Consider the following 18,257-nt stretch of genomic DNA (forward strand, 5'->3'; position numbering starts at 1 on the left):
TTCAACTTGCAGTCAATTAGCGGGAAAAGAAGTACTACTTGGGGGGCTTGGAAGGAAGTGAAAGGAGACTTTTGTTTCATGTACAGGTTTACCGGTAACTACATCATTTGTACCTTTTTTTTTTTTATCGTATCGGAGGAGGGGGGACTGAACTTGGATTTGGGCCAAATTCTACCCCCCTTCAATTGGGCTACCGCAACAACTGCACATTATTTGTAGCTTTAACTAATGCTTTTGATTTTTTTGTTTTTCATCAGAAAGTCTGATTTCAACTCTTCGCTTGTGAAAGTTGACATTGCATAATCATTATGTGGTGTATCAATCATCTTAAAGGAATCACTTACACTGTACATATTGTTACAAAAATGATGTGAGGCTGCACTATACATAAAATTATGACATAACGTTTTGTTACGTTTTTTTTAACAACATATCGTCAGCCACCAACCTACTAACCCCACCTCCCTACTCCTTACTATCACAGAATTCAAAAATTTGAAAAGAAAAAAAAAATATTGATTCCTATGGATTGGGTTAAAACAATTTTTTGAACGAGGTATTCAACTCCATGAATGAATAGAAAAAGAAATCTTTATTGGTTCTACCTCTTAGATCTAGGGTTGCCAACTTACCTAGTGTCGCGAACAAGAATAGGGTTGCCAACTAACCGAGTGTCACAAACTAGAACTGGGTTGCCAGCTTACCAAGTGTCACGAACAAGAATCTCACTCTGATAAGATATTTGGGATACGACTATAAAGTGACATGGTAGCATCACTCAACAAGCTGATCTTTTTGGTTGAGTAGCAAATACCTAGTCCATCACAATTGGTACTGGAGCAATCCTAGTTCATTATTAATCACACAAACGATGTTGTTAATGTGGATAGTAGATAGTAGATAGTAGGTCCCTCAAAGGAGGATGGAGTGGTAGGCATCGGTCAGCCACAATGGAGAAAAACTTCAATGGATGGTCCTATAAATTTATTAGGTCTACCTCTCTCTAACTTGATGCACAAGACAAACACATAAAACATATAGGAGACAAACACAAAACATAAAACATATAGGACCGTAGTTTTTCTCGCCACAATGGAGGCGTTGCATACTATGAGGGGGAAGATCTGAGATAATAATCCCACGCTGGATAAATGTATATGCATTGCAGCATCACCCAACAAGCTAGCTTTAGATTCAATGGAACAGTTTTTTTTTTTTTTTAAATATACTTTCCAAGTATTTTGTAAAATTGCAATTCAAAGTATTCAAAGTATTTTGAGAGAGGGTGGGCTGAGTGTTTCATTGGTTGGTAAAAGTCTCTCCCAGCATTTCGTGAACTAAAAGTGAATTTTGGTGTAAACTTTAAGGAAAAAAAAAAAAAAGCATAGCTTATCCTTAAATAATACAAAAAAATTAAAGAGTGCCGGAAAGCTAGTCTTTACATGAGAAGACCCAAGAGACCTTGAGAGAGCGAAGCATGAACAATAATACATCACTATAACATGGCCACTCTGCTCTACAACTACTTGTAGCTTTCTTCCTTAAGTATCATCAGCTCTATCCCCTTGGAAGAAAAAAAGAAAAGAAAAGAATAAAGGTTCCCTTTATCAGTCTCACTTAAGACATCTCCCGGAACCTGGCCAGGGCCTTCTTGTGAATGAGAGTTTTGTAACTATCTCCAGCCTGCACCTCGAGAGTAGGATCCAACTTCTTCTGCTGACTCCCAAGTCCTGCTCTCCTTTCCACGGCCTGAGCCTGTACTGGTTCTACCATTCCACTTCCATCTCTTCCTAACCCCTGTGATCAAATCAATAGCACACAAGAAAAAACACAATACCCAAAATATATAGTTAGAAACCGGTGACACAAGCACCAACTAGCCGAGGGCATACAACAGGGTTGGGGACGGGGATGGGATTAAAAATAAAACACAAAGACCATTTCTTATACAGGGTCAAATCATTTACCGATGTAACTCAAAAAAAAGGTTCAATACTTCAAATAAAAAGAAAATTAGAAAAACCATCAGCTAGATCAGTAGGGGCTTGAGATTGCTAGCACCATGTGCTATGTTCTTTTCGTTTTTCCAATCGATGCCATGTCTACTTTATTTATAATAATATAACAGTCAAATTCATCTTTTAGCCAATAGAAAAGATAAGGTGTTTTTAAAAAATCATTTCATCAGAGTTGAACAATAATGGGTAATTCTTGAAAACATTTGAGAAAAAAAAAATAAATAAATAAATTTGAGGATGCTAGCTGGTTCAATTGGTAAAAATTTCTTATTATCGTATAAGAGGCCAAGAACCGAATTCCACCTTGGATTGGGGGAAATTGGCATTTTCTTTCTTTCAGTCAAAAGGTAAGAAAAAGAAAAGAAAAACTAAAGCTGGAACTATTGAGTGCAAAAGGATGATACCAAGCCTTCCTGCCAGCCCATGCTGCGAAGCATCTTGTTGCCCACGTTGCTCTCATCAATTGCTTTGTCCACTGTTATCACCTCATAACTGTCAATGTTGGCATCTCCGACCCCACGTCCTCCACCAACGCCAGGGGGAAATGGCATTGAATCAAAAGAACCCTTCCTTGATGCAAAATCTCGATCTTGGCAGTGAAAAAAATAGTAAACACAGGATTTCTTACAACTCAATTCAAATATTGAGAAATAAGAAAAACTCATCCAACTTGGATAACAATATTTGGATATTGAAGAACTAAATTCAACTGACATGTCCAAATCAATTATGAAGACCTTTTTGAAACGTAGCATGAGTGATGGTCCTAATACAATGGTATTTAAAAGTAATACTAGATTGAGGCACATTTATAAGTTGAGCTAGTAAGACAGAAATAAGGGGCATGCCAATCATAAACAATATGTCAACAAAGGTTACTAAAAACTAATACTAGATTTAGGGACATTTGACCTTGTAACAAAGAAACAAGGGTCATGCCATTCAAAAACAGATTCTCAAGAAAGCTTACTTGGCTCCCCAAAACCAAGGTCAGATGAATCATCTCCAAAAGAAGATGATGAACCATACAAGCTCCTTCTCTCAGCTGCACGATCCCTGTATGCAGTATGAGGTTCTTTATGAGTAGAAGCAGGAGCTACTGGCATTTCAGAAAATCTTCTCTTCCCACTCCCAGCAGCCACAGGTGGCGTGTAAGAACCCAATGCAGATGCATCTGTTCTGAAGGGTGTCAAAATTGTAGGGATATCTGCATTTGTTGCTACAGATGAACCTGCTATGCATGCAGCAGAAGTTGAAGGTGTGGAAACTCCACCAGATGATCCTGAAAACGAGGTATCTGATTTCACCACACCTCTTCCAGATCCCCTTATAACTCCCCTCAGTGTCCCCCCTATACTGTTGCTCACAGGCCTTGGCATGACTGGAGACTCCAAACCAACAATCTCTCCAGCAGAAACAGTGGCAGTAACCCCTGAACCCGATGTAGTATTCTCCTTTGTAGTTGTCACATCAGTTTTTAACTTGCTCTTTGTAGATTGCCCAGAAGAAACTGGTCTATCATCAACTGATACACTTGGCTGGTTGTCATCCAGAGCTACACGGGTTGCTTGTCCTTCATGACTCCTCTGCTTCCACATCGTCAATACATTACTCATTTTCTTCTTGTTAGCCAAAATACTGCTCTTTGAAGCCAGTTTTATCTCTTTTGACTTTTCCTTCTCTTTTTTCTCTGCAGCTATTGCTGCTGTTGCAGCAGCCTGGACCGCATCTGGTAATGATGCAGCCTTCTCAGATGATGTGGACGTTATAGCTGGTGCAGAGATTACTACTTTTCTATTAGCTGAACCATCTGATGCCTTGGAAAGCTCAGATTGGTTAGCAGATGGTTTGTTATCATTCTGATCAGTGCAAGGGATGTATTGCTGAGTATGGTGGTCATATGAATACCAAATCCCATTGTTACCATCATAATAAAGACCTACATTAAAAATTTACAGTAGATTCAATTAAAAATGGATTTAGAAGAGCAATTGTGTGTGTATGAGAAAGAGAGGGAGGGAGACAGTGTGTAGTGCTGGTTTCTTCTAGACCAGACAGGAGAAGGTGGATGCTAGAATGACTAGGGGAGTTCTCTTGCAAATCATATTCGAGATATTTGATGGACAACCCCTCTCCTCCTTCATTCCCTCTTTGTCAATATGGTAGGCTAACGTAGCTATGCTACTAGTGTTAGCTTGGATAATTGCTTCTGGGGAGATTAATACTAGTGACATGGTTCAGAAGAGAAGGCCTGCTGTGTGTCTTTCCCCTCAAGGGTGTGCGATGTGTAAGGAGCGGAAAGTGTGGATCACTTGTTTTTGCACTGTCCAATAGCTTTATCTCTTTGGCTATGGTTGTTTCTGGAGTCCAAGTTGTGTTGGGTCATTCCAACTGATTGTGTGGCATTATTATGTGAAAGCCCAAAGTTTTTTGGGGGGAGGAAGAGCGGCTTGATGCTGGAAAGATGTGCTGTGATGGCTGTCTTCTGTGTATTACGGATGGAGAGGAAACAAAAAAAAAAAAATTTGAGGGGGGAGCGAGAGGGGGAGGAGCTGGACCATTCGTGGGGAAGGGTACACTTCTGGGCATCATTACGGGCTTCAATTTCCTCAGATTTTAGGATTTTCTGCATTATTATTAGATTTGGGAGGGGGCTGTTTCTTAAGTTCTTTTGTAATTTGATGCTTTTGATATGTAGGGTTGCAGTTTGTTAAGTGCGGTGGATTTCTTATCCACTATTTTGTACAGTTTTTGTTCATATTAATAAAGTTCATTTCTTAGAGAGAGAGAGAGAGAGAGAGGTGAGGGGAATTGAAAGTCTTTCATCTGACATTGGACAACGGTGGTTGGAAATTAATACAGAAATATTGAAAAAATACATAAAATTTCAACTGTTACTTTCAATTACTAATTGTAGATTACTGTTATAGGTTCTAATCCCTGAATTTTTTTATAAGCATTAGCATTATTAGGAGAAAAAGAAAAGGCTTTAAGTACACCATAAACATTAGAAATATAATGAAAAAATTTATGCACAAATAAGATTTAAAAGAATAATTTACAGCTAATTGTTTGTTCATTAACATTTAGATTGGAGGGCAGCACTTAGATAGATGGATTTTGCTTTATGAGGCCTAAGCTTCTATGTTTTTCATTTTGATCTTTTCTCTTAAATAATGGACATCTTGTCCATTGCGTGTATTGCTTTGAGTTTTGATCAATAAAAAGTATCTTTCTTTTCAAAAAAAAAAAACGTTTGTTCATTAACCGTCTTTGAGCGTATAGAATTGGTACTTTTCAAACAGTTTACCACAATGCAATCAAACAAGGGGAAAAAAAATAAGAATAAAAAGAACCTGTATTTCCATCATAGTAGAACCCAGAAGCAGCATCATAGTAATAACCAGATTCCTCATTCCACACAAAACCAGATTGTGGAGCCAATCCATCTTTCTGTACTGCCATCTCCCTGCCACATTGTTCCTTCCCTCCAGTGGAATGTTTGTCATCTGGATTATATTCCTTTGGTGCCCATCCAACAGCATCATACTAAAGTACAAAAAGTAGACTTGAGTTCAGGAACAGTAAATTCCTCACTAGTGCATATCCAATTCCAGCTCCACTAGCCTTTGAAAAGAGTACAGAAACTGTGTTGGGCTTAATGTTTTCTAATAATTTGGCCCTTAAAATGTATTCCTTGTGCTAGTTGTACTCTAATTGTCAACCAACTATTCAACAATTTTTTTTTTTGTAAGTGATTATTCAACAAAGTAAGAACTAGTTTTTGCGCATTGTCAAACAAGTAGAGCCTGACCTAAGAGGCCATTCTACAATCAGAAAAGCATGAAGTACCACTATTTTTCCATAGATGCTGATAAAGCAACTAATACAGTGGCAGCCGTACGGCTGGCCAACACAAATGCAAACATATGTAAATATTGTTGTATTTGAGTATTAATTACTCGCATCTGAAAATTAGGGAAAAGCAACAAAAGATTTGTTTCATGATGATATGTCTATAGTAGTCCACATGTTGTGCACCAAAACATTTTTCAGTCCCATAGTCAGGCTAAGAAAAATCAGCTTTCCATTATTCTTAAAAAATTATGCTCATCTTGTGTTCAAACAATATGATATTCATTATTCACAAGCATAGTGTATAACAGGTGAGATTAGAAAAGAAGTCTTACTTGAATAAACCAAAATAGATGCCGAAAAGAAGGGTTAGGTACGATTTTGGTCCTTGTGTTTGACCCGAAAACAGATTTGGTCCTTGTGGTTTAACAATTATTATCAATTTCTTCCTTGTGTTTATTTCCATCAACAATCATAGGACATTTGAAGAAATCCGTTATGAAGACCGTCAAATGTCCTAACAGATAAATGTGCATTCTTTGGCAGAACTCCTAATGAATTTCTTCAAATGTCCTAAGATTGTTGATGGAAGTAAACACAAGGAAGGAATTGATGATTTTTAAACCACGAGGATCAATCTGTTTTGAGTCATAACACAGGGACCAAAATCATATTTACCCCGAAAAGAAAGTAGAGAAAATTGGTTAAGGAAAAAACCTGTTGAGCAAATGTTGCTGCCTCAATTGCAGCCGCTGCCAGGCTGCTTGACTGTGAAGATCCCGACATTCCTGATCCTGGACCAAGAATGCTCTTTGCATATGCTACTCTCAAAATCTGCCCATTTCTCTCAAGTGTTGTTCCATTTGTTGCTTCAAGAGCTTTTGTAGCATCTTCCACCTGAAAATCATAGGGTTGTAGCTTCAAAAAATAAATTTTCTACACAAAGTACACTGAGTATCTTTGTTTCTTCCCACAATGGAAGACAGATGGAAAAACAAACAAGTTCCTTAGGGATGACAGAGTTTCGACACTCTACTCATGAAGCAAGAGCCACTTTAACACAAAAGACGTACAACCAAAGCATAAAAAAATTTAATAAAATAAATAATAAGCTTTTTAAGTATTTTACAAACAAGTTCCACAGGAGTGAAAGAGTTCCGACACTATACTTATGAAGCCAGAGCCACTTCAACACAAAAGACATACAACCAAAGCATATTTAAGAAATTAATAATAAAAATAAAAAATAAGCTTTTACAACTACAGCATCCCATAAGGAAGTTATTATTGTCTACTTCCAGGACATTACAGACCACAAAATTGCAACAAAGAGTCCATCTTCCCCATTTTTAACCAAACATGACAGAGTTCATCAACATTAGCATAAATGGCATGCAATACATGTGCCCACGCAGCTTTTGAGCATAAGAAGCTTACAGAATGGCACTTTTTATATAGAGCTAATGGGGAAACTATATATTTGGCAGGAGAAGGAGAAATAACTCATGAAAAATGTTTTCAAAGGTACTTAAGGTCTTAAAAATTCTTGCTTTTTTTTGTTTTTTTATTCTTCATGAGACTTGCAACTCTAACTTACCCCACTTTGACCTCAGCTAAGGTTAAGGGCGAAGACTGGCAAACAAATTCAAAGCCTGAGGAGGGATACAGTTATTTAGATTCAAGCCATGTCATAGCACCCATCTGAATATGTACAATAACAGTTTGGATTAGAAGGGTTTTGTTTATGCCCTTATTTGTATACGTAATAATAAAATGTCTAGAAATTCATTTTCATCTATCAGGTTAGACAAGTGCATATGGCATAAGATTTATAGTAGTTTCATTTTAACTATTGTTCTGTTATAGTTCAGCATTAGGAGACTCAATCAAAGTGAGTCATCAAACTAGACATCCCTTAACAAAAATTTTCCCAGTCATCACATAATTTCTTTTTTGTCTTTTCTTTTTATGGCTTGGCAAGATACAAACATGGACCTAGCCACAAAACATTTACTCACACAACCAGCAAATAAATCACTTTCCCTGATGAGAGAGAGCATATATAATAGCAGCGATACAATAATCCTAGAAATATAGAAAGTACAGCATTTCCCCGATCACCCCAATCAGTTAACTTCAGTGTCTAAATTCTTGTACCAGAACATCAAAACCACACTTGGAATATGAATACCAGAAAGGATGGGAGAAGGCAAAAAAATTACAATATTTGACAAGCTCAATCACTTAACGAAAAATGGACATACCGAATGGAAATGTACAAATGCAAATCCCCTTGAAACATGAGTAAATTTGTCTCTAACAAGACGAAGGTCCTGCAAAATAATATCAATAAAATCCCATGCACACGCTACAAAGGAATAATAATACTTTAACTTCTCTAAGATGAAAAGTTAATAAGTAAATAAAAGGAATCCACACATTTGTTTGACTTTTTCACCTTAATTGGAGCATGTTTGGAAAACTCATAACGCAGCATTTCCTCATCAGCATTTTCATCCAGTCCACGAACAACCAAAACATGAGTAGGACCTAATTACATATATACTCAGTGATGTGCATAATGAATAATACTCAGCTATGACAGCTAAAAGAAACAAGATGGACCAACCAGCTTCCGATCCTTTCTTTCCTGAAGTCATTTGATTGGATAAAGAAATATCTGCCGCGGGAGCATCCTCAGTTCGTGCCTCATTACACTGCAATGACAGAGAAAAAGAGAGATCCACTAACTTATATGAATTATTCTCTAAAACAATAAACAAATTCATACATTACACAGTTCTGCAAGTTGAAATTTTTCTTTTTCAGCTATATTGTAAAAGTAAATTTGTCTGGACCAATATAGATTCCATTCTCAAATTACACTGTATCCATGGATAGCAGAACTGCAAATCACAGTAACTCCAAGGAGCTACCAGGTAAAGACAAGTATTAAAATAAATAGATATCATAAAAGCAGTCCAAGAAGCAGTGGGCATGCACATAAGGTCTTCAACAAAACCACCTTAGGGCATTTAAAATTAGGGAATATTTCCAGGCACATAATACAAGTGTTCTTCCCAAAATTGCTAAAATAAGGATTGTCATTGGTATGAATTTAGCACTTGCTGCCATCATTAATACAGAGTGCAAGCATAGATTTACTATTACACCATGGAGAGTTGGAATAGAACAACAATTCAATAAAAATAAATCAAGAGAAAATGAAATGCATACCTGAAAGCAAGATGTCCGCCGTGCAAAATTAACATATCCACAACTAATGCACATCCAATCAGATGGCATTGTGATGCTTTTATGGCTAATATGTCCTGATTTCATGGCATTCTCCTGACCAAAAGATCCACCTGCACCCCCAGTTGGCTTACTACTGCAACAAAAAAACACAGTTCAAAATGGAAATAAGTAAACTTGCAGCAAAAATATATAGGCCATTTCAGGTGTGGATGTCAGCACTTGTACAGTTTTGGTGTGCGTGTGTTGTTCAGGTGTAGACTGCAGGTGAACAGTCCTCTATACACACACACACCCACACTTGAAAGGTTTTGTTTGCGTGTGTGTGTTCATTCAGGTACAAATGTCTGCAGGTGAACGGCTCTCTACACACACACATATAGCAGTGGCAGATAAATGGTAAATATTGTCGGTGATGGTTATATTAAGACTTCATCAGGTTTTGACCACTTCTGCTCCATGTTAATTCTCAATGTGCAAAAGGCAGAGGTATTAACACAGAACATACAATCAGAATAATAATACTATTTAAGTATTTGTAAAGTGGATCAACAACATAAAAATTATGGTTGTGGGAAAAATACCTATACTCAAAAAAAAGTTTCCTGCCATCCACCACAAGTCCATCATCCCCAATCTTGTCCATCATAGCACGTGCTGCTCCCTAAACCATAAACATAACCTCCACAGTGAATTATTCATTCAAATCAAATGCAAAACATTTACTGGTAAAGAATGATAGATACCACAGAAGGAAAATCAATAAAAGCAAATCCACGGGAAATGCCAGAGTTACGTTCTTTGATCACACGGACATGACGAAGGGGTCCCCATTCAGCCTGATAGATATACAAATTGAAATGTTATCCAGAAAATAGATGGAAGAAAAATGGCAGTAATCATACGAAAACATCAAATGACGCATTACAAGGATCTGGTAGAGATCTTCCTCAGTTGTCTTCTGTGAAAGACCCTTAACAACAATAGTTGCAGATGGGGCCTACAAAAATAACATCATACTGAATGAAGTAATCCGCAATACAACAAAACTAAGAGGCAATTTAGTTGAAAATAAAATATGGGCATCAAAACAAACCACAGAGTAATGCTCTCGCTGGCGTTTCTCATCACGGTCCCTTCGCCTATCAGTCCTCTCGTGCCGTCCATCATCATAGCTGTCCTCTCGATGACTTCGGCCATGGCTTCGACCTCTAGGGGACCTTGATCGAGGGCGATCATCATGCCCACGAGACCGGGACCGAGACCGAGAATTCTCATGCCTTCTATGCGGACTAGGTTCTCTTTCCCTGCTCAAACATTTCTTGTCACGCTCCCGGTCACGAGATTCACGCCGCCTCCAATTGCCATCTCTTCTACTACCTCTGTCATAATCAGAATCATAACTGTGCCGACCATAGTCATAATCCCTTTCACGACTGTGGGACCTATAGTCATAATCATCATATGCATAATCATCACGGTCACGTCCACCAAGCCTTGCAGTCCTGTCGAATCCAGGATCACGATAGCTGTCAACACTGCGATAGCCATCCCTAAATTTATCAAGTTCCTGAAATGTATCAATCTCTTGATCACGAAAATTATCCATCTCATGATATGAATCAATGTATTGTTTCTCATGTCGCCTAGGTTCCCTATCAATGGGAAATTCTTCCTCATAACTTCTCCTTCTTGATTGAGGCCATATACCAACAGCATGAGGTGGTGGTGGATAGTTATCCCTATCCAAAACATCACGGTGAAAAGCATTTCTTGGATAGACGTTGTCCCTTGAGTATCTTTCATCTATAAACCTCCTCTCATCAAATGAACCACTGACCCTGCCAAAAAAAAATAATAATGGGACGAAAGGAAAAGATAAAATATAATACAATGCACACAAATAAAAAAGATATATCAGAAAATAAAAGAAAACATTCAGACTGTATCAATGATAGATATCATTATACAATCATGTATAAAATACATAGCGGTATAACTAAAAAGAAAATCTTAATGCAATACATACAAATTTCAATGGCCAATTTTACCCATGAGCTCTAATTTACCGTAGTGATGATGTAAAGCAACAGTCAGTAACACTCACCGATAGTTTGGCTCATGGACAGCGCCATACCCCTCCAGAGCCTGTGGATTCAAGAGAATAAGGTAATGTCAGCAACAGATCAATGATGATATGAGGTTAGGCAAATCCAGTCAGTCCATATCCTCATTGCCCCACGGCTTTCTCTCATTTTTCTCCCAAAAAAATGGACACTCAGATTGGGCCCTAATAAATTCTTGTATTTATCATGATTCATCCCATATAGGTGATTTATTAAGGAGGAAACCACAATTACGCTGTTATTATCCCATCCTTGCTGAAGACCATAGCGACCGGGATCCATTTCTTTCTTGCAAGCAAGCAAAACCCGACAAAGCTCTTGGTGACGGTATCGTTCACAATTGAATACCCTTTTCCTGTAATATAATGCACAAACAGACACACACAGTTATGCCCATGATGAACCAAGAACCGACAATTCCCGTGACTTTGACCCTGTTGGCCTCCCTTTCACAAGTCACAAACCGGAATAACCAAAATCGTTTCCACAAAGTCCCAATTCTCTCAACACACAACACCCTTTGACAGAAGACATCATCAGCTTATATATGTATACAATGAACAACTAAATCTTGAATAATCAAAATGTTCCATAACGAAAATAACTGACCCATTTACACAGGCTTCATCGAAATCCTAATTGAAAATCTAAATCACCTAAAAGCAAAACTAAACTCTCAATGAACCAACTCAAAACCCTAAAAACCAAAACTTCAAAATAAGAAAACACGGACTTGAACAATAAAAACGAAAAACTTGAAATCATATTAATGAAAACAATCACGTAATCGTAATTGACCACAAAAACAAAGCTTTGAATCTCAACAAAGAATGGAGACGACTCCATTCCATTCGAAACCACCTTTTAGAAATTTCACAAAATTGAAAACAGGGGTTGAATAATTGATTGGGAAATTTGTTTTATTTAAAAGAAAAAAGGAATTTCACAAAAGTGAAAACTCCAGCAATCAAAAATCCGGAGGAAGGAGAAATAGCAAGGCTTACCGTAGATCCTAGGGTTCAGATCTCAGAACAGGTGCGCGTGCTCTCTCTCTGTCTCTCTCTCTTTCTTTCTTTGTCGCTCTACTTTCTTCTTCGTCCCTCTCCAGTCTCCTCCGCCCCTGTTCGGCTGTTGTTCGTTTTCGACCAAAGGAATTAAAACTTTTTTGTCATTGAAACTCACGTGTGTATTTAACATTTTACCGGACAAAAACACCCTAACTAAGTTTTGTTTTTCAAAAACACCCTAACTAATTTTTTATTTATTAATTCATGAACTTCAATTGTCATGAAAGTTAATTGTTTTGGGAAATTCAACTAAATGACTTACCTTCACACCAAAATTATTTTTATGAATTAGAATTTAGTCCTTTTCATATTTTTTATTTGCAAAAAAAAATTATAACTTTTTTTTTTCCAAAATAAAGCTCTTATTTTTTTTAAATAAATATTTTTCACCATTGTTTAAGAAAAAATCCTTATGGTTGATAAAATCAACATCAACCCTATGATCCACAATTTATTCTGGTCGACGTCGATTATATGGTCGAAAAAAAAAACAACTCCTCTTTTGAGTCAATTGATTCATTCATTAATTGATTGCTTCTTCGAGATTTGGTTTTATTTTTATATTATATAACTTTTGTATATCATACTGTTTTGTTTCTCATTTTTGGTACAATTTTTCTTATGAAGTTTATGGAAATTCCACATGGCTACGAGCTCGTCGGAGCTGCTGCCTCATTCTGCTCCTTTGCTCCCTCACTTCCTCCCTCTCCTCTTACGCCACTCTCCCTCTTCTTTGCGCCATTGAGCTTTGCTTTGCTGCAGCTGGGTTTGTTGAATGAGTTTGTTGGATTGAAATAGAGGGAGAGAGAGTAAGGGCCAGTTTGGTATTGCTGTGTGAAAAAATAGCTGTGAAGTAAAGTCAGCTGTAAAGTAAAGCAGCCGAGTGTTTGGTAAAGTATATTTTCAAAAGTGTTGTGAGTGCAAAAAATAGTATCAAAGTGTTTGGTAAATATTAATGTAAAAGTGTTGTGACTATGTATAATTACTAAAATAGACATGATGCTAAAAGTGTCTTTCACTTATTTGTTTGGTAAAAATAAAATGTGTTTTACTTGTTTTTAAAATTTTTGGCTACAAATTTTTATTAGCATTAATTTTTCTAAGAACAACCTTATTAAATAAGTATGTCTATTATTTTTTTAGGTATATTATAATTTTAATCATGCAAATAAAATATCATAATTAATTATCACAATATAAAATATAACTTACAATGAACATATTTTTTAATTTAAAATTAAAAAATTAAAAATATAGAAATCAATGAGGATATTATGGGTAAAATAAAATATTTATTGTTACTGTGATTCACTGCAGCTTTCAAAAGCACCTAAAAACTTACTTTCTGTTTTTGTCGTGGGGAGTTAAGAATTGTGGGAAAAAAAAGTTTTTAATTTTTTTACCAAACACCAAAACTGCTGTAGGTGATTGAGAATTGTTATCCACAGTAGCTTTTGGGTTTTCCACTGCAATCCCAAACAGGGCCTGTAAGTCAATCAAATGAGGTTAATTTGCAAATTTGTGTGTATTTATATAAAGGATATTTTAGATTTTTCAAGTTAAAAAAGGGTTATGAATGTAAGTTTTTAAAAATGGGTTATAAAAATAATTATAAGGTAAGGGTGAGTCATTTAGTTTAATTTCCCAATTGTTTTTAATTATAAAGCCCAAATTGATAGTTTAGCCTTTGTAGAAAGCCTAAACCATCTACTAGAAGCCCATTCCACCTACAAGCCCATTCGTTCAACAACCAAAATAACAACAAAAAAAAAAAAAAAAGACTGTGAAGTAACTAGACATTAAGAGCATGTGCAATGGTGGGTGTCAATTGGTAATTCAATACAAGCTTATTGACCCCCATTTTCCAATTTTGTCAATTATTGACTTGACATGAAACTCTTTTAGTGTAATGATTCAAGTCAATAGTTATATGTTTTTTAACATTTTCATATATTATCTTACAAATTAAAATTTATAAATTCATTTATTTAAAAATTTTATCATTGAAATGATTTCAATGAGATCTTTCAAATGAGTCCAACATTGAATATTTTTTTAATAATTTAAATTAATACCCAAATTAAATTTCTCTATTTTATATTATAAAGTATAAAATAACCTTATTAAACAAAATCATATTAATATAATAAAAAATGGCTCATTACAACTAAAATTTAAAAACCGTACATGGTATAACATATAATTAAAAACATAGTATTGCAACATATAATGAAAAATAATACAGCACATTGAGCCAAACACAGTGCGCAAATCTACAACTTCCAGTCCCTTTTCGATCCCACAGATGCTCAACAATATCATTTCAAAGCATGAAATGTCTTTCATCGCATGAAATGTCTTTCATCATCTCTCACATTCTTGTAACGTCTCATGTATGCACTACTTATTGTTTTATTATGATTGACTTCTGGTAGAGACGGGATACTGGGCTCCTACTCTCTTGACGTTGGCATTCTATCATAAAGTTGGACAACATGGCGGACAACTGTAAATGCATCTTCTTCCACATCCTCATCCGAATTAGACTCATGCTTGTTTTCAATGATTATATTGTGCATGATGATGCATACCTTTATGATGGTTCTCATAACGTGTGGGTTCCACCATCAGACATGTTGTGCAACTATAGCAAAACAGGCTTGCAAAAACCCCAAATGCGCGTTCAAAATCTTTTCGATAACCTGCTTGCATTGTCGAAAATATATGCTTGTGGTTAGCCGGTTGCTTAAAGCCTTGAACAAAGGTTGCCCACTTTGGATAGATTCCATATGCCAGATAGTACACCATCTCATATTGTTTCCCAATGATGAGGAAGTTAACACTCGAGGCTCGCCCTACGTACAATTTCTTAAAGACAGGAGAAGCATCAAACACGTTCAGGTCATTGTTGACCCTGGGCATACCAAGAAAAGCATGACATAGCCATAGGTCATACGAAGTCACAACCTCCAAAATGATAGTGGGTTTAGGGTAATAGCCCCTAAAGCGTTCATGCATACCAGTCGGACAGTTCTTCCAAACCCAATACATGTAATCAATTACTCTTTATCATACCTGGAAAGCCATGCTTTTTCCCTTTTCATAGTAGCCTTTCATAATTAATAGCAATTAGTTCATAAAGGTAGCATCCTCTAAAGACGGCCATGATAGCTTCACAGAATTTCCTCAAGCACATTAATGCAGTGGATGTGCCCATCCTGAATTTATCATCCAGATAATTAGAGGGTACGCCATAAGTGAGTTGATTCATGGTTGCACTCGCCTTTTGCTCCTTAGATAACCCGTTGTGCCTGGTGGCATTGCGCCTTTGAACAAAGAAATCATCGTACGAACTCACTCCGTCTTATATGCGATTAAACAATGATGGGTACATTCTATAGCGCCTTCAAAACATGTCACGCGTGTAGGTTGGATTAGGGCGAAAGTAATCCAACTAAAGATCCTCAGTGCCCTGTGGACCTCGGCGATAAATGTACTATCGACCTAGAACCGAAACGCAACGGGGCTGGGCATTCGTCTCACTTTGTATCTCATGGTTGGCATACACTGCAACAAAATTTATTATAAGTGACTCATCTTTATCCTAATCTCGAACAATGTTAGGATTCATTCTCGGGGGGTTGCTGGTGAAGATAAGGTGTTGAAAGGATAATGGTAATGAAGAAAGTATGGTGATGAACGAAGAGTGTGATGAAGAGTTCGTTTATATAATGAGCAAATAAGGTTTGGCTAGTCTTGTTTCCATTGAATAAAACAAGCTAGCATTGTTTCCATTGGACAAAGTAAGCATACATTACCCGTTGGGAATATTGCATGATAAGTTGTACACCTATAAGATTCTATGCATGATAAGTTAAATGAATTCATTGTATGAAATCTTTGCTATCCAAAAAACTAGCTAGAAGAATTGATGCAAATGGCATTCACTGGCAAGGGACTTGGAAGTAAGGCCAAAAAACCAAAACGTTAGCTATGTACTTTCAACCATGTGCTTTCATGTTATGGTTTGTATGCATTAATTATGTGTTTGTTTATGATATTAATATTAATATTTACATATAATAGTTTGTATACAACATTTGCATATAATATTTTTCATGGTTTGTATATATAATAGTTTTCTTAATATAATATTTGTATATAATTAATAGTTACTTTTAATTAATTAAAGAGTACAATAAAATAAAACACATATACATAATCAATGAATTACAACACAAATCACAAATATAAAATAAATTTTATCGTTAAAGCTAATCTAATATTAAAATAAACATAATCATTTCTACGGATGTCTTGCGAACATCCTAGGATAATAGGCGTTTGAGTTCAAACCCGATGTGTTTGGTCAGGATGATCTCGAAGGGTATTGGGCCGCAATCTCACGTTTTTTTTATTATAAAAATTGGCTTTGATAATTCATCTAGGTGAGAGATCCATTTGTATTTTTTTCATGTTTTCAGAGTTTGCAATCCTATTGTACACTCTTCACGTATTTCCACCAACCTCGCCGCTTGTTGGGACATTGTCTCTAACGCATCATTCGAGCGTTGTTTGGTGATGTCATCTTGGGTCATCTTCTTGTGTGTTTGTTTGGATTTTTTTATTTTTTTTTTCAATAGGCCTTTTGAATGTATTTTGGGAAGGAGAAGCTTCAACTGGATTAGCGTTGCAATCAAGCTCAATGTCCTCATTGGTTGTGATTGTTGTGTCTAAAACTCGAGGTCTGTGAGTCCGATAAGTTGCGAATCGATGACATCCACAAAAAGAAAATTTTTTAAAACCTCATAACCATGATTCAACTTAAATAACAATTTCTCTTTTTCTTTGAAAAACATCATTGCATCTCGGACCTACAAATGTTAAAACCAAATAAATATTAATTGATAATATTAAAACAATAAGAAATGTTACAAATGATAAAGTTATAAATTGATAATAATAAAACTCTACAACATTATAAATTATAATGGTAATACTAAAAAATTAATAATATTAAAACATTAATAATCTTACTCAGTCGGCTTTGGAGACCCTACTTTGCCTACGGTTGTCGACTTATTTAAGACAAGCATGATAATATGTGACTTGCTAGCTTCTTTACTTGGTGCCACTTGGACTTGAGAGCCTCGAATGTGTGTTCGCCCGTGTTGTCACCGGTGAGCTCAACATACTTTTTGAGTGCTTGAACCCAAAATATTTTTCAATGTCAATTAATCCACACCAATGATCAGATTCTAGAAATTTGAACATAATTAAGCATGACATAGGACTACCTCTTATTCTGCGAAAAAATGTGGTCTATTTTTGCTCATTTTTCATGCGAAAAATAGACAATTTGTGAAGAAGGAAATTAATACTACAACAAATTGTAAAAGAAATGCACAACCGTAAGAGATGAAATAATGTGGAAACAAAATTATGGAGTACACACACACACACACACACATATATATGTATATAGGGTTAGGAAAATGAATCGATTAATCGAAAAAAACCGAAAAACCAAAGTGATAGGAAACCGAACCGCCGGGAGCGGTTCTCTACCGAACTGATGCATTCTTCGTGAGAAAGATGAAGTTGTGTGGGGTATTTGATAAAGGGTCTTTTGCTTTTTTAGTTTTTAATTGTTTGGTCTCATACCAATTTGGTATTTAATGGGCAAAGATGTTTTTTTGTGGGGCAGTGCACATGTTTTTAATGGCCGGAGAGCTGACTGGAGCTGCCGAAGATGGAGTTGTCATAGCTAGCTTCGGTGGAGACACGACCAAAGTTGAAGCTGGTGGAGCTGATTTTGGCTTTGGAGGAATGGTAGCGACTTGTGACAGCCACCACCATCTCACAACCCTGAGCAACGATAACCAACCAAAGTCGACTAACAACTATCGAAACCAAAACAGTCAGTAACCAACGAT

The 18,257-nt window shown here is 36.3% G+C and overlaps 1 protein-coding gene across 2 annotated transcripts; it reads right to left on the reverse strand.

The window, feature by feature from the left end:
* Nucleotides 1-1,389: 1,389 nt before the first annotated feature.
* SUA (suppressor of abi3-5) lies at nt 1,390-12,398 on the reverse strand. Of its 2 annotated transcripts, none has more exons than XM_086236500.1 (16): nt 12,259-12,398; nt 11,489-11,609; nt 11,236-11,276; nt 10,225-10,969; nt 10,057-10,128; nt 9,875-9,967; nt 9,713-9,792; nt 9,111-9,261; nt 8,503-8,590; nt 8,332-8,423; nt 8,138-8,206; nt 6,591-6,770; nt 5,375-5,567; nt 2,989-3,957; nt 2,423-2,607; nt 1,390-1,797 (listed from the first exon to the last, which is right to left on the reverse strand). In XM_086236500.1, the coding sequence occupies exons 2-16, from the start codon at nt 11,534-11,536 to the stop codon at nt 1,618-1,620; spliced, it is 3,186 nt and encodes a 1,061-aa protein (XP_086092626.1). In that variant the 5' UTR covers nt 11,537-11,609; nt 12,259-12,398; the 3' UTR covers nt 1,390-1,617. The 2 variants fall into 2 exon arrangements, with proteins under 2 accessions (XP_086092626.1, XP_086092625.1); XM_086236499.1 differs by having other exon boundaries at nt 9,111-9,264.
* Between the last annotated feature and the right edge of the window lie 5,859 nt (nt 12,399-18,257).

This window comes from Dryas octopetala, chromosome 3, assembly GCF_963921425.1.
Source record: "Dryas octopetala chromosome 3, drDryOcto1.1, whole genome shotgun sequence".
Lineage (NCBI taxonomy): Eukaryota > Viridiplantae > Streptophyta > Magnoliopsida > Rosales > Rosaceae > Dryas > Dryas octopetala.